This window comes from Bombyx mori, chromosome 12, assembly GCF_030269925.1.
Source record: "Bombyx mori chromosome 12, ASM3026992v2".
In the NCBI taxonomy this organism is placed as follows: domain Eukaryota; kingdom Metazoa; phylum Arthropoda; class Insecta; order Lepidoptera; family Bombycidae; genus Bombyx; species Bombyx mori.
Window position 1 is genome coordinate 9,868,585 of NC_085118.1, and position 17,091 is coordinate 9,885,675.

At 35.9% G+C, this 17,091-nt stretch overlaps 2 protein-coding genes across 2 annotated transcripts; both read left to right on the plus strand.

Annotated features, from left to right (window-relative positions):
• On the plus strand, nucleotides 1–14,731 carry LOC101745036 (coiled-coil domain-containing protein 170). Its single transcript, XM_038014525.2, has 12 exons — nucleotides 1–154; nucleotides 2,328–2,417; nucleotides 2,529–3,267; nucleotides 3,546–3,718; nucleotides 3,801–4,001; nucleotides 5,654–5,797; nucleotides 6,793–6,873; nucleotides 7,686–7,790; nucleotides 9,530–9,697; nucleotides 10,576–10,826; nucleotides 11,432–11,629; nucleotides 12,831–14,731. The coding sequence occupies exons 1-12, from the start codon at nucleotides 80–82 to the stop codon at nucleotides 12,913–12,915; spliced, it is 2,310 nt and encodes a 769-aa protein (XP_037870453.1). The 5' UTR covers nucleotides 1–79; the 3' UTR covers nucleotides 12,916–14,731.
• A 402-nt stretch (nucleotides 14,732–15,133) lies between these two features.
• On the plus strand, nucleotides 15,134–17,016 carry LOC101736707 (uncharacterized). The gene is made up of 3 exons (XM_004925457.4): nucleotides 15,134–15,310; nucleotides 15,468–15,784; nucleotides 16,796–17,016. Exons 1-3 carry the CDS (start codon nucleotides 15,268–15,270, stop codon nucleotides 16,883–16,885), a joined length of 450 nt encoding a protein of 149 aa, XP_004925514.1. The 5' UTR covers nucleotides 15,134–15,267; the 3' UTR covers nucleotides 16,886–17,016.
• Nucleotides 17,017–17,091: the final 75 nt, after the last annotated feature.

The following is a 17,091-nucleotide window of genomic DNA, read 5'->3' on the forward strand; positions in this document are numbered from 1 at the left end:
ACGGACAGTGTTTACTACGATTTAGGGAAACGCATGTAAAACATTGCTATGTAAAGAGTTTTCCTGGTTCTCAGAAAACATGACCGAAGAAAAGGGTAACGAAGAAGTGGACTGGAAAGTTTATGAAGCATTGGTCAGCAAAAGCCCTTCAGACGTGAGTTAAATGTTACAATGTTAATCAACGTGTTACAATAACTATAATAATGATAATTATTATTCATTTACTACATAAACTCTTAAATCATGACCTAGAATACTATTTACATATTTAAGAAATTGAGAGATTACGCAGATGGCATCAACAATATAGTATTAACCAATGATCCTCACACTAGGCACAGCCTGTATCGTGAGGATCAAAATAAGATTTACTATGTATATAATCGACCTCAAAACGACGTCACTATTATTAATAAATATTACACTCAAAAACATGTAACTAATTTTAAATTTCTCTGATCTCTCGCTATTTTACTTTAAAGTCATTGTTATATACTGCGTCCTCAAAGTATGTGCTCACTGCTTACAAAAACTGATGCACAGGTGCTTAATAGAATGATATGACAGAATGAATGCCTAATAGAATGACAAGACAATTTAAGATAAACTACGTGTTTTGCATAGGTACATGTTGTGATTCCGCACGGGTAGTTACATACTGTCTATTTTTTCCGAAAAGGACTCCTGCGTTCTGGTTAAATGTTAGGATACCCAATGTACCAATACAAATCATATATCCAAGTTCTGTCTCGAACTATGCGAAGATATAAGATATAAGAACCCGCAAAATTATAATTTGCGTAATTACTGGTGGTAGGACCTCTTGTGAGTCCACGCGGGTGGGTACCACCGCCCTGCCTATTTCTGCCGTGAAGCAGTAATGCGTTTCGGTTTGAAGGGTGGGGCAGCCGTTGTAACTATACTTGAGACCTTAGAAATTATCTCAAGGTGGGTGGCGCATTTACTTTGTAGATGTCTATGGGCTCCAGTAACCACTTAAGACCAGGTTGGCTGTGAGCTCGTCCACCCATCTAAGCAATAAAAAAACCTAGGTAATTTTTGGGTAAAAATATTGTGCCACAAAAGCTGTCAAGAAATATGACGAACACCTCTATTCGTAAATTTATGATGCCGATGTTATAAATCGACGTTTTAGACTTTTCTTGAGTATAAAGAAAATAAAGTGAAACAATTTTCATGCACAATAATTAAGGGGTCGAACCGTTGATACTGCCTTCGTGCCTCGTACCGGCAGCGCTTCTCGGTCATAACCCTCGCTAAATGTACTTAAACACTTCATGCACAATATTCCCTTGAAATAATTAGGTATACGTATTACGAATAGTACAATAATGGATCGATCAAAATATCCTTAGGCCTACTTCACAGTACCAATATGTTATGAACCAATTACAAATATTGACATTTTCTTAATTAATGAATTAAACTGAATTTTTTTTTTTATTAATTTTATACAAAAAAGATTACAGTTCTACACTGTGCTGTTTTTGATATGAAATCAAAGAAGATTCATATAAAATTTTACTGGTGGTAGGACCTCTTGTGAGTCCGCGCGGGTAGGTACCCGCCTGTTTCTGCCGTGAAGCAGTAATGCGTTTCGGTTTGAAGGGTGGAGAAGCCGTTATAACTATACTTGAGACCTTAGAACTTGTATCTCAAGATGGGTGGCGCATTTACGTTGTAGATGTCTATAGGCTCCAGTAACCACTTAACACCAGGTTGGCTGTGAACTCGTCCACCCATCTAAGCAATAAAAAAATATATAATAATAATAATAATACAAATAGTTATGAATGAATTATGAATATGAATTATCCTGAAATCTATAAAAATCTTAAGCAACATAACTTGACGTAACCCACAAAAGCAATTCGTAGGGATTTGATGGTCCCCAATTCAACCACGGAATATGATAATATCATAGTTATACACGGATGTCGTGACTCCTGCTCGATGCGACTGAAATATCAGCCGCTGTCACGCTACATTTCAAACAAGAAGTACTCTTTGCTTCGCTAGTCGTCTTTTGTACGTCACGTTAAGCCGTGTGCTTGTGTATTTTATCTATAAACCTGAAAACGCGTGTGAGTTGGATTAAGGTCCTACATTTATTGTAAAAATTCCATGATCTCACTCGATAACAATGACCAGTCAAAATACCGAATTATAAAATATAAAACTTCGTGTGTGATTAAAATTTATTAGAGAAAAATCATTAGAAATACTTAACTTTAATTAGCCCGGATGTGTTTCTACAGATTTAATTTACACGGAAGTCACTCTGATGCTTAAAAGTATTGTTACAGATGGAAGTAGATTTAGGCAATGACGTAATAACCGCCTTACGAAGCGATCTAGCTGGGCTGCAATATAAAAGAGATAAACTTATATCTGAAGTAAGTTTTTATTGTCATGAAAATTTTCGTTTTAGTCAATTTGAACTTAATTGAAAGCAATTTCCATTATTATATCCTAATTTCATTATTTAGCCTGTGACATATTTTCAGAACGGTGATTTAAAAAACCAAATGCTGTCCCGTGACCAAAGAATACTCGAACAACAAGTTGAAATCGATCATCTTCGTGAACAAAATGCAAGACAAAACGCCATTATATCGTCGCTCAGAAAGAAAATACAAGATCTCGAAGAAACACATCGTAATCTACAAACAGTGCAGGGACGCAGCGATCTCACAGTACAAACTTTACAGAGGGACAACCGTTACTGCGAAGAGAAAATTAAAGATTTAGAGAAGAAACTGCGCTCTCTCGAACTTGATTGTCATAATGAGGAACAGCAAAAAGAAAATGCTCGTTGTCAATTTCATGATCTAATAAGGCGTCTATCTGCCGCGCTGGATGCTGACTTTTGTGATAGCACGCACACTCACTCCCCAGAGGCTCTTATTGTTAAAGCAGCTGAATTAGTTCAAGAGATCACAAGATTGAAAAACAAATGTATGAACACTACCGAAAATCTATCGACGACAGAACAAGATCTACGGAGCTGTAGAGATGCTTTAGAAAGATCAAATAATGACAAAGATATATTACAAAGACAGCTCTCATCTCAACTCCTAGATATTGAGAGACTGAAACAGGAGAAGGAGTCTCTCACTGTACAGAATAGAGTTGTAGAACGAGAGTTGCATGAAGCCAGAGAAAAACTATCACACTGCACTAAAAACTTAAACGTCGTAACAGATAATGTTAATCAAAATGAATCTATTATTGTTCAGTTGAAAGGTAACTGTGTAGAAGTTGTAGTAACATACTTTTGGATTATCTACTTGCGCTATAGCAGTACAGTATCGGTAGAATATTTTGGCATCCATATATTTGAAATTACTTACAAGCCGCCAGGCAAATTTAAGCCCTCGAATTAGATGTATGAAATTATAAAGTATACTTAAGACAACTACTACCGTTATAGAAAGGCAATGGGGCGAAATTATTTTCTCAATACTGCATTAAAACAAATTAAATTAAACAGATAGTTTTAATAAAAAGTTTTATTTTTGTAGAGGACTTACGACATCGAGACGAGAAATACCAAAGACTTCAAGCAGAATTTAGGAACACGATGGAATCCTTTGCTATTTTATTAAGCTTACCAACCAGATTTGTTGAAGCTCACGAAAGCACTATAAAAGAAAGAATCCGTGAAATACTAAGTGAAAGTAAAGATAAAACTGTCGTAAGTTGCACTTTTAAAAATCATAACCGCATTAACCAATAAATAAATTATTTGGTTATTTTTTTCCTTCATTCGTTTCAAGCAAATAGAGGCTCTCCGAGACAAGCTGAACATGGAATCTCAACAGCTGGGCAGAACCGCTCATTTGCATGATCAAGCCACGACGCGTGTTAGAATACTCGAAGACGAAAGGAATATGCTCGAAGCTAAAGTTCACAAGCTCGAATCGGAACTGAATGCAATGGAGCTATCCAGAGACAGCTTAAGGAAAGATAAAGCGAACGTGGGTATTGTTCGTAAACTTTTACATACATTCCAAAGATATTCCCCAACATTTATGCCAAATGTTAAGGCGTTATCCTACGAGCTTTCTCTATAAATTCTCATCGTATATACCATATATGATTATATTACCTGCTACTCAATATAAACAGATATTGCTATAATAAACTTTGTAAGTATTTAAGGCCTGTACAGATTATCGATCAAACGCTCCTTCAATTAGGGCAGCGGCTCTCAACTACCGTGTCGCGACACATTGTCATTATTGTGTCGCAAGGCCCTCTCATATGTCTAGCGAAATTAACAAATATGATGTAGGTATTTATCTAAGGCGACCGGGGAATTGTATATCTGGGGTATATAAGGGGTTAAACTACAACTCTATACTAGATACATACTAACCGTACCTTTAACTTAGTAGTAATATATAATTTACTAAATGTATTTTACCTTCACTTCAATTATCAAAAAAAATCAGATACGTAAGTATGTAAGGGTGTCTCGAATTTGTAAATAATATATTAATTGGTAAAAAAAGTTGAGATCCGCTGAAACAGAGAATAGCCATAATTGCGTAAATAAGGTTAAAAGTTTCATACTGGCGGACGGTCGGTATCGACAAATGCAAGGCTTGCGTGTTTTTATTTACGTTACATAACGTGCACACTTTAGCTTTTGAAGCTTTTTTTCTCACTGCTAAGAAGATCTATAAATAAAATTAAACGCCCTCTTGGTGTAGCCTTGAAACAAGAGAACAATGCCCGCTTCGTATGTAAGCTTACTCCATGATGTTATTTTTTTTATGAATGAGGGATTGCTGGTGGCCCGAAGGCCTTCCAGTTTCACCGGGACAAGTGGGTGGGCAAAGGCTCGGCCAGGGGGTGGTGGGATTTGCTAACAGCTGCCCGAGCGCCTCCAAAGGAGACCTAACAACTCATGAACAGCTGTTTCGCGAATGCTTCTACTACCGGATTGGAATCGCAACCCGCTCAGAAGATCCGACAAGAAACTCTGCGGGCTAGAAACTCAGCGGGCAAATCCATGATATATTTGAAACTATATACGTATTCACAGCACGGTACGGCATCCGTGATTCCTAACAAGAAACAGATTCGATTTATATTTTTAATGTAACGTTTTAAAAAATCTACTTAGGTGTATAGGTACAGTACTTTCATGTAAAGTTAAAGAGAAAGAATAAATTTTTTTTTATTAACAACAAAAGCTGAACACACTGCTTAAGACGGTAATTCTCAGTTTTGATCATTGTGAAATAAAAACAACGGAATATGTATTGTTAAAGTTTATATATTAAATATCCATGGTGCGTTTCCAGAGATCTTTGTTGCCACGTACCATCCGGCTTTGGAATGAGCCCCCCTCCACGGTGTTTTCCGAGGGCTATGACATGTCCTTCTTCAAACGAGGCTTGCGGAGAGTATTAAAGGGTAGGCAGCGGCTTGGCTCTGCCCCTCACATTGCTGACGTCCATGAGCGACGGTAACCACTCACCATCAGTTGGGCCGTATACGAATGAAAAAAAAATAACTTATTAAAAATTATATTTTACGTATATAGGAATTTTACAATTTCACCGTTGTTTTTTTTTTAATGTATTGTTTTGTTCTCTTGCGCTGTTTTACATTGTTGCAGTTTGTGGCATTCCTCGAGCGTCTAAGCAGAACGCTAAATATGGACGAGTTGACCCAGGATGTCGGAATAGAATTACACACTGAATCCATTATACATCGAGCTGAGCAATTGGCGCGGCTGGAGAGCGATAAAATTGTTGACAAGGTCAGTAAGTTGCGAGTGAACGCCTACCAGCGCGCTTCACAGAGAACTTTTATAACATTCCTCGGTGTGATTTTAACGTTTCATTATCTGATATATCAATATATCTCACAATCATGTACCGATTATGAAAATTTTATTTCAATGAATATTGAAGTTACTGTATAGAAGTTTTTTTTTAATGACTAGCTGACCCGGCAGACTTCGTAGTACCTCAATCGAAAAATAAAAGACCTAAACTTTTGTATAAAATAAACTTAAAACAAACAAAAGGAATCCGTCCGACGGGGGACACATCAAAGGAAAAACAAAATTGTAATTTTTATTTAATTCCGAGCATTTTCATATTTATCTACCTTTTAAACCTTCTCTAGACATCCACAAATAATTTAAGACCAAAATTTGCCAAATCGGTTCAGCCTTTCTCGAATCTTTAGCGAGACTAACGAACAGCAATTCATTTTTATATACATATATAGAAGATAGAAGATAAAATTTACGATGTATTTTGTTTTCACTTTATTATACGCCTGCAAAGGCTATCTTACCTTATAATTTTTCTTGAAACTAATAGTTAACAGCAAAGTTAGAAGCGATACTAAATGAACAATTGATTGTTCAACATCGCATTTAAATATCAAGATGTTAATAATTCTGTTGCTCATGTACAAAATTTGCAATTGTACAAAATTTTAAATTTTAAACCAATATCGATTTTTACATAAAATAGGAGAACACTATAGTATATAGGATATTATGTAGGATAATCGTGTTTTGGTGATAATAACATAATCTGATCATTATAATGACATATTATAATCGCCTATCATCTGAAGAAGAAAAAAAGTATAAATTGTAGCACAGAAATTTTAAATACAAATTATTTAACGATAGGACATTTCTTTATGCAAATGTTGCTTGTGTATATGCGTTTATTTTATAGTAAAGTAAAAGTAAGTTTTATATTACACATTATAAATATGTGTGTGTTTATGTAGCTGCTATATTATGGATATTACGGTAGCCTGCCCCGACTCCGCAGGGAAAGATCTTTCCATGACTTGCCTTATCTCAAAGAAGTAAGACTAATGTTATTCAAAATTGGCATGCTAATACTCGTTAATCCATTATTGAACACTTAGAATATTGGGTTGAAAACATACCAAAATTTGTTTGCGGTTAGAATTTTAATTAACAAATGTTACAATCAATAGTCCTAGGTTGACACGCCATTCAAGAAGTAATTACGTAACGTACGTAAGTACGTTCTATCTATTTTAATTCACTGTAGACATTATATGTATAATGTATGTATATTTATCTTAGTTGCATAGTTAATATTACTTTATTATTATTTTAGATAGTTAAACAATTAATTTATTTTAGATAGTTATTTAAATTTGAAATATTTAGAATGCGAAAATAGTCTGCTGTAATGCCTGTTTTTATTATTTAAAAATACAGATTTTTTCCGGTAAACAAGGAGACGATTCCAATCATGACAACACTAAAAACGTTAATATTTGTGTATCGCACGCAATGCTGCATTTTAAAAAGTTAACTGACGCGCGTTAACGAAATTTCTGGGAATTGAGGGGACCGGTAGCTATATACGCATTTTGTTTCGCGTAATGCGAACTAATGATAACCACAATAAGTATGAATGCTTAGTTACGTAAATAAAAATTGTTTTCCGTTGACTTTAGGCTTGTAGTTTATTTCCGTGTAGGCACAGGGAACGGTTTCAATACGCCCTATATTTCTGCATGGCTTAAAACGAATATCTTTAGTAAAACTTAGCTGAAGATATTATGAATTTTATCGTTTATCTAAACACGTAAATAAAGTAAAATTGATTTGACAAAATGTGGTTTTGTTTCATTTCTTGCAGACAGCAGTGGTTTATCAGCTACAAAGAAGGATCCGAATTTTGAGGGAACAATTACAAAGAAAAGATTTACATTTAGATCTATTGAGGCGTAAACTTAGCGTTCAGGTAAATCAAATTGAATAGATCATTAGTTTCATTGAACGTGCTGCTAGTTTTTTTAATTATTAAAAGAATATTGACACCCGATATGGAACTGATGAAGTTTTAAGCGGGAAGTTAAAATTTTTGTTTACATTGTAATAAAATTAGTTTGGTGTAACGCTTTCCCTGTCTTTATGATGTTTTTTTTTCATTTATTTCAATGTTTTTCATGAATATTCATTTTGGTAGGCAGCGGCTTGGCTCTGCCTCTGGCATTGCTGAAGTCCATGGGTGACGGGAACCACTCACCATCGGGTGGGCCGTCTGCTCGTTTGCCTACTAGGCAGTGGCGTACCTAGAACTTTTGCCGCCCGGGGCGATCTCCAGTCTGCCGCTCTTTCTATTATAAGTCAATCAAATAGTGGTTTTTATAAATTAATACACATAAATAAATTATTAAGTTATTTAATCAATATTAATTAATACACAGAGTAAATTTTTTAGACTTATTTGTATGCACTCGTAAACATATTTATATAATATCTACTCTTCTAGCTTTCATACTAGAAAAATCGTGTATAATGCCAAGTCCATGTCAACTGGTAGTTTACACGGGCATATGAGCGGTGCAATTTATCAATCCAAATACAATTCTTCAAAACGGACTGAGAATATTTATCTACAATTTCAGAACTCGCAAATGAGTTCTGAAATTGTAACTTCGTCAGTATTTTTGTTTTGTCTCGTTTAGATTTTGTTGTTTGAAAAAGATAGTTCTTATGCCGGCGCCCTAATTCTTTGCAGACCTAGCAGACCGCCTTCCGCCGGCCCTGCTTTTCAAAAGAAAAATCGATGAATAAAAAAATATTGATATATTACTTCAAAGTAATCATATAAACTTTTCAAAAGAAATGACATTTATAAACTGATATTAAAAAAATTTAGTTAGGAAAAATTGCCGAACAAAATCGAAAAGATACTTTTACGAATTCAAAGAATTTTAATGAATACAATAAAATCAAATTATTACCTTGTTCTTGAATTCAAAATTTACACTAATATGCATTTATATACACCGATGAATAATATTCGAAATCATATAGTTAATCATAATTTATATAAATCAAATATTAAACTTATAATAATCATAATAATCATTTATTATTCAAGAAAGAAAATAAATATGAAATGAATAAATTGCTTTATACAACTAAAAGTAAATGCTAAAATGCCGCCCCAGGGTAAGTGCCGCCCGGTGCGGACCGCACCCACCGCCCCCCCTTAGGTACGCCACTGCTACTAGGGCAATAAAAAATAGAATGTGACGGCAGAAGGCAGACATTTATGTGCTGTCAGTAACGGCAGAATAAAAAAATGATTTTTCGATACCAAATTGAGACATTCTTTATTTTTTATCTGAAAGTTCGTTTATTTTTAAGAACTCTATGGGATTGGTATAAAATGGGGATGGATTTTCTATAAAAGCGTATTTTGGTAGTTTTTTCAAACTATTATTTATTTTTCATTTTTTAGTTGAATTTCAATATTTTTTTTAATATTGAATTATCATCGGTCCTTAATAAGTATACCAAATTTCGAGTTAATCCGATGTTTTGAAGGGGGTCAAAATCATGTTCAAATATTCCGTTACAAACATACATACGTCTGAAGCTAGTAAAAGTGTATTAAAAAGAAAACATTTTTCGTTAATTTCTGAATACGTATTCGGAAATTGGATTTTATTGAAGATGTCGATTGGACAGGAGGAAAGTTGCCGCGTGCGCGCCGTGCTGCAGGCGGAGCGCGACGAAGCCATGTCTCGCAGTAAGAAGTTAGCTCGCCAGTGCGACAAACTGAGCGCTCAGCTGAGCGACGCGCGCGCCCAACTGCGCGACCTCAACGCACAACTCGCCGACGCCGCCGACTACAAGGTCCGCATACTTAAACATTATTAAGGACTCAACTTTGTCACGTAATTAAAAGTTCTGCAGTGTGCTTATTGCGAGTTTTTTAACGTTCTCGATAGCGTAAAAGTTATTTTTATTGCTTAGATGGGTAGACGAGCTCACAGCCCACCTGGTGTTAAGTGGTTACTGGAGCCCATAGACATTTACAACGCAAATGCGCCACCCACCTTGAGATATAAGTTCTAAAGTCTAAGTATAGTTACAACGGCTGCCCCACCCTTCAAGCCGAAACACCTTATTGCTTCACGGCAGAAATAGGCGGGGTGATGGTGCCTACCCGTGCGGACCCACATGAGGTCCTACCATCAGTTCGCTCATATTTATATGGAATGGGATCATTTGCATACGTTTGCCGCTGGGGCATTGTTCCAATTGCATACAAAATTGGGCTAACTCGTACGCTATCGAGCACGTTAAAAAACTCGCACTAAGCATACCTACTGACTGCGTTTTTGATAGTATGTACTGTGAAATCTCCGATCCCATATAACTGTATCGTATTCTCGTTACATTCGAAGCCGTGCACGAGTGAAAATAGATTTTGTAACTAAATTTTAGAGCGTATTTATGTATTATATTTATACTTTTATATGACTATTTTCCCTAGATGAAACTATGTGTTATAAAAAGTTTTCTTAGAACTATTATTGGACTTATTATTGGAATTATTGGAATACCAATAATAATGGCAAGGTTAAAATTATTATCTCAATACAAACGCGGTTGCATTTGATCATAGCAAAAGTAGATCTACGCATCAAGTAATCGTTCAATTACATTTGTTTCGATCAAAGAATAGAAGTTTACGAAACGAATTAATCGATTACGTCATTCTGTATTAGATAACTGCATTGGAACGAGCGCGAAAGATCGAAGAACTACAAAAGAGATTAGACGAGGCCGAATTGTTGCGTTCGCGGTATAACCGGAAAGTCAACGTGCTGAAAGACCAAGTTAGAGCCACCGGAGAGACCTTCGAACAGGAAAGAACTTCTACGGAACACCAGATCGCGATGTTGAGAGACGATCTCGCGAGGACTAAAGAAGCCCTGGCTGAGTGTCAGCGACGGGAAGCTCAGTTGCAAAGTTTCAGGTTACTGTCTAGTAAATAGATACACCGTATCCTGGTATTAACCGTGAGCGATGTCGACCACCTGCCTTCCAGAAGTCTTAAGCCTAAAGTCGTCGTGGCCTAAAGGATAAGACGTCCGGTGCATTCGTATCTAGCGATGCAACGGTGTTCGAATGCCGCAGGCGGGTACCAATTTTTCTAATGAAATACGTACTTAACGAATGTTCACGATTGACTTCCACGGTGAAGGAATAACATCGTGTAATAAAAATCAAACCCGCAAAATTATAATATGCATAATTACTGGTGGTAGGACCTCTTGTGAGTCCGCACGGGTAGGTATCACCGCTCTGCCTATTTCTGCCGTGAAGCAGTAATGCGTTTCGGTTTGAAGGACGGGGAAGCCATTGTAAATATAAAAAAAAGGTCAGGAGAGCTGTATGCTCTCGTTTACTTAAAAAGACAACAACAAAAAACCTTAAAAAAAGACACGGAACGCACCAGAGGGATGTGGAAACTGCCGAATGCGTTTGTCTTTCGAAAGCTCATTGTAATTCTCTGGTCGTATTTGTAACAAAAGTTCATGGCTGCCTGTGCTGTTTGTAATTCTTTACTATTTTGTTTAGGAACTCAATTGCCAAACTCCTCGGTATTCTGGTGCCGGCGTCAGTGTCCGATTTCGAGATGGTCTCGCGGCTGCAGAAGCTGATCGACGCCCACCATGACTTCACTATCGTGTCGAGGAGGTACGACGATCCTGCGCTGCTCAGAGCTTCCTCGCGGTCACCGCCACCTTCCAGATGCAGAACTAGAACACCAGACAGGTAAAATAACCATTCCCAGTAAAACGTTCTCCCGCAGCATCCGTCACCGCTCTCTGTCGACGTCGCCCAAAACACGTCATTACGGATCCTCCCGATCCATTAACGGTGCTTTTAGGTACCACAAGCACCGGTCACCAACCCCGTCGAACCCGTCGCTCACCTACACATTAGGGTGAAGCTGAAATAGCTTCTCAAGACTATCAGCATAGGTAGGGAAAAATAACCGCTCTCGATTAACTTTTGAAACTTTAATTTAAATTAAAAATATATCACACTACTTTCTTAACTTATTTGTATCAGTCAACTATTCCAAAGATTTCAGTTATTCAATGATGATTATATTATGTTTAACATTTTTGGATTTTGCATCTAAAAGATCCATTTTGACTTAAATTTGTTCCCGGGAACACCGATAGTCAGTTTTCTAATTGCGGATGGGCACGACCCGACTTTTATTGAGTGGTTACTAATAGACCTTACAACGAAGTGGCAGTCTTATTGGTTGACTCGATGGCGTAGTAGTTACGCCTTCGACTGCGAGACGAGAGTCGTGTGTTCGTTTCCCACATTGGGAAACAATGACGCGAGGAATAGCGCTGTTTGCTCTTTATTTGGGTGTTTAATATCTATGCATGTATATATTTAAACGTACTATATCATCTCTGGTTCTAATAGTTACGGGAATGCTAGTTTAGCGTCAGATAACTGTGTGTGATTTGATTAATTATTTATTGCATTATGGGCTGTCGTAAAACTTAAAACCGAAACACAACATTCCATACCATCAGTAATTAGTAGATTTCTTTGTTGGGATGGAACAAATCTCACCAAATTTGTTGGTATTTTCATCTTCACCAGAACGGGTGGGCGAGCTCGTGCTCCGCCAGATGGGACGCTAGCAGCTCACGGGTAGCTACTTCGCGACTGATAAATTTAATAAATTCGACTAAATAACAAGTTATTGTCCATCAAACCTGCCACATTCGCTTAAAATTACAAAAAAAAAAGTCCAGAAATCGGACGCTAATCCATTTTGAAATATGTACTTTGAAAAATAACGAAGTTCGGTGAAATGTAACATGCATTAAAACCATTGCGTTAATAAAAAGCAGTCTTGAAATCACGCCGGTCCCAACAAAGAGATTATCGGACGCGCCGACGAAGCGATAAGCGTGTTAATGGAACCAACGCTTGTCCGCAGATCGCTTCGCTACGATGACTCGGGTTACGCTGACCCGGCCTTCGACATCGACGATGACTTGTACAAGACCAGACCGCCCTTGTGACAGTCAAGGCGACGCACTAGATTTTAATCGTGCATATTCAATTCCTTTGTATAGAAAAAAATATAATATAATCCAACTTATGACATCAGTAATATCTCTGTAATATAATCTGTTGAAAAAAACATGTCCTTGACGAGAAATTTTAAAGACAGTTCAATATAGAACAATTTACTCGTGTATTTGTAAAACGTATTACGGTTTCAAATGTATTTATTGTCACAAAAAGTAGTTGGATTGCTTATAGTTTGATTAGTGAGTACACGTGTGATTTACATTTAATTTTGTAAATAAGAATTGAATCAAAAGTCTCCAGTCGAAATATAAACATTCATTGAACGTGATCAAAAATCTTTTTTGACAAAATCACCTTAGTTTTTGTTAAGGATGCAATTGGAAAATTTGAAAAAAGCTGTTTCGAATTTCCAAAATTTGAAGACATATCTAAATTTACCGGTTTTCCTTACACGATGGATTCCGTGCACGTAGAGAACCATAATAACCATAAAATTGATCTCAGTAATCTAAACCTATGTCGTATTATTTAATGTTGATTAACATATATTTTTTTAATCTTTAAATAGGTATTATTAACTTCACGAATTTGGAACAAATTCAACTGCTTTCAAACGTTTTTTAAATAAATAATTTACGTGTAGCTTAGTTTTAAAAACGTATTTAATAATATTTATATGTTAATATTTTTATGCATCTACTGCAATACGAGAGGCTTAGACTAATGCCTTCTATTTTAAAGTTTTCGTGGCCTAAAGTGGATTGGGCTCTCATCAAACGCTGCAACGTTGCCCGATTTCAAATCTCGAAGGCCATTTTTTTTAATATAAAATACGTAGCCAAAACGTGTTTACGAACGACTGATGAACTCAGTGAACCAATAAACTCCTCCTATCTACCTACCACCTACCACTATTACTCCATCATAGTTACCATCCTGTATATTTCTACCGCAAAACGGTCATGAGTGCGGGTTCGAGGGGCGCTACTACCGTTATACATACAATCCGATGTCTCAAATTTGGTGGCAATACTCACTGTGCGATATCTATGGACATTCTAAGCATATATGCATTATATATCTTTTAATGTCTGTATGACATTAAAATATATATAATGCACGAACCTCTTCTTATGTTATTTGCATATTTTCTTGTTTAATAATTGTTAAGCCTAAAACTTTTTGAAATTATAGCAAAGGGCTACTACTTTAGTGTTCGTCCATTAAAGCTACGAGACCGCACGTAAATTCGCTACACAAATATAAATAGTTTAGACACACTCAATAAAGCACTTACGAAAAACTGCATACATGTGTCTATTAAAGTGTAATTCCTTACCTGTACCCTCTATAATCCCATTGTTTACACCATAGATAATACGCTAAATATTTATAATCTCACTACCATAATTGGTTACGGTTGGCAATGTAATGAACATTTTGATTACCGGTCATTCCTTTGGAGGGTCAACGTTACAGACAATCACGGCAAAATCTTCAATGATGCTTGCGACAAACGGCAAATTACTCTAGGTTAATGTAGAACCATTTGTATTTTAATTCGTTTTTAAGAGAAAATTAAAATAACTCTGTCACTCGTGTCCTCAATGTCTTCAAATACAAAAAGGATTTTTATGGAACGTTTCAGTAAGATATGTAATCTAAGTTTTTATAGTTATTAAGATATGATCTCATGTGTAATGTAAGATTTTTAAATATTATTGTTTAAAAAATGACGTTACTGTTGTAACGTAGTGCTGAGTTAATAAAAAACAGTACAGCAATAAATATGGTTAGAAAAAATATATTTGTATCTATTTTAAAAGCCAATCGATTTTTTGCTAAACAACGATTGGCTTTCGATCGATTTGACTTCATTTTACGACTAAACGACTCCGCCGACATACATACATTTTTAGTTACATATAGATAGGACAAATGAATAAATATTTACTATAATATGTACTAGATAAGTTAGGCATTGCTTAATTAATCTTTTGCATAGCGAAAGCTTAGACGACGGTTCGAAGAAGTACAATGGAAATAGATATCTGAGATGGCAAGTCAATTTGCTAAAAAATTACTACATAAAAAAAAACTTAGTAAACCCGATGTCTAAAATATAATATTTATTATATAAAAATCATAAGCACAGTACATTATGAATATGACGTTCAAAGTAAAACATCAGATCTGAGGCACAGATACAAATAAGGAAATTCAACACAAGAATCTAATGTACCCTCAAATTAAATAATTGATATCTAGGATATTTGTTGAAAGTCATTGTACTCCTAATTTATAATCATCACAGTAGTTAAAATTATTATTCAATCACAATGATCGTGAAATTAGTTATTGGGATTTTGTTTCTTAACGCAGGTTTGCAGACTTTTTAATAATTTCATAACTTTGCTTTAGAAATAAAAATAGTGTGCTATTTTTCTTCAATTTATAATAATATAATATTCTTATTCTATAAAATTGTGTATTCAATCAATTTCATTGTATGTATTATAATATAAAAAACACGTTATAGTTTCACCAAGACACGTGCCTAGATATTCTGATTTGGACGAAGAAGATCAACATTTGTTCCGAGCTGCATACGACACTCCCAGCTACGATCACGAGGAACAGGAGGACAACGAAATATCCCTCGACAAGCTGGACTTGTTGAAAGGCGGTCTTTGGGCTGTGAAGGCGAAACTGAAAGAATTAAAAGCATTTAACAAAGCCCTCGCCGCGAACATGCTCTCCACCAAATTAAAGCTCAAGGAACTGCTAAAAAATCATATGGTGCCCGTCAAAACTATTAAAGATGTCGACAAAAAGAAGACTTATTATCACTATCAGGTAAAATACGATTGAAATACCTCTCTTCAAAGTATTTTTACGCTTTTTCTTTTTGTTAATGTTGGTGATAAATGAGCATTAGCATGATAAATAGAACGGAAAACAGTAAACGTAAGCAAATAGATTAGGTTATTTTAATATATGGCATAGATCTTTGAGAAGTTCCAATTGGCCTGCTCACAAAAACAAGTTATAGATTGCGACAATCCTTATAGACAATATAACAAAAAAAAACGCTGACGATTATTTGGGAAATTTTATAACTTATTGAATAATGTAAAATAATTTAATATTTTGACAATGCGATATTCATATAGCAAACACATACAAACATCAAATTCATAATTAAAATAAATTAATTAAGTAAGTGCCTGTAAGTTCATAAGGCATATTAGTTTCAATGTCGTTGTTCAATGGTATCTTATGTTTTCACCGTGTAATTTCACGGAATTTGACTTTGAAAGTTCGTAATAAACACAGACCTTTTGAATATGTGTGGCTGTGTGAATTCTAGATATACATTGAAATCAATATAACTATAGAATAGGTATTCTACAGTTTTTTGTAAGACGCCGCTATTACCCAGTAGACCTACTTCTGTGATGAATGTCAATAAACAGACCGATAAAAACTATGGGTCAGCCGTAGGTGAGCATCGCCGTTTACATTAGCATAGCTTAGCAATAGGTGGACCGTATTTTTTTTATTGCTTGGTTGGGTGGACGAGCTCACAGACCACCTGGGGTTAAGTGGTTACTGGAGCCCATAGACATCTACAAGGTAAATGCGCCACCCACCTTGAGATATAAGTTCTATAGTCTCAGTATAGTTACAACGGCTGCCCCACCCTTCAAACCGAAACGCATTACTGTTTCACGGCAGAAATAGGCAGGGTCGTGGTACCTACCCGTGCGAACTCACAAAAGGTCCTACCACCAGTCTATGTTGACTCATCAAAAATAGATAGTTCAAATAAGTAAATGTTAAAAGCATCACTCTGTTCTCTTACAGCCAACGCCGTCGCATCCACAATACGAACAGTATGCTGGACCTCAATACGGCGCACCCCAGCACGGCTACGACCCGTACTACGGCCACTAATTCTGAACAATGCTACTGCTAAAGAAATTAACTTAAAAGTAAATTAATTTTACACGCAAATTTGTATTAAATTCTCTTCTTTTCTTTCATCAAAAGAAAAATAGTAGAAATAAAATCTGGCTCCAAGGCAACCTCGCGTTTGATTTCTGCTCTTTGTCTCATCGTAAACTGTATCGAGACATATTTTTTTCCGTGCGTTTACTCCG

Excerpts from the sequence above, each read along its gene's own strand:
- LOC101745036 (XM_038014525.2), top strand. The coding sequence starts at position 80 with ATGACCGAAGAAAAGGGTAACGAAGAAGTGGACTGGAAAGTTTATGAA. Across the intron at positions 3,268-3,545 it reads TATTATTGTTCAGTTGAAAG|AGGACTTACGACATCGAGAC; the intron begins GTAACTGTGTAG and ends TTATTTTTGTAG. Across the intron at positions 5,798-6,792 it reads GCGATAAAATTGTTGACAAG|CTGCTATATTATGGATATTA; the intron begins GTCAGTAAGTTG and ends GTGTTTATGTAG.
- LOC101736707 (XM_004925457.4), top strand. The coding sequence starts at position 15,268 with ATGATCGTGAAATTAGTTATTGGGATTTTGTTTCTTAACGCAG. Across the intron at positions 15,311-15,467 it reads GATTTTGTTTCTTAACGCAG|TTTCACCAAGACACGTGCCT; the intron begins GTTTGCAGACTT and ends AACACGTTATAG. Across the intron at positions 15,785-16,795 it reads AGACTTATTATCACTATCAG|CCAACGCCGTCGCATCCACA; the intron begins GTAAAATACGAT and ends GTTCTCTTACAG.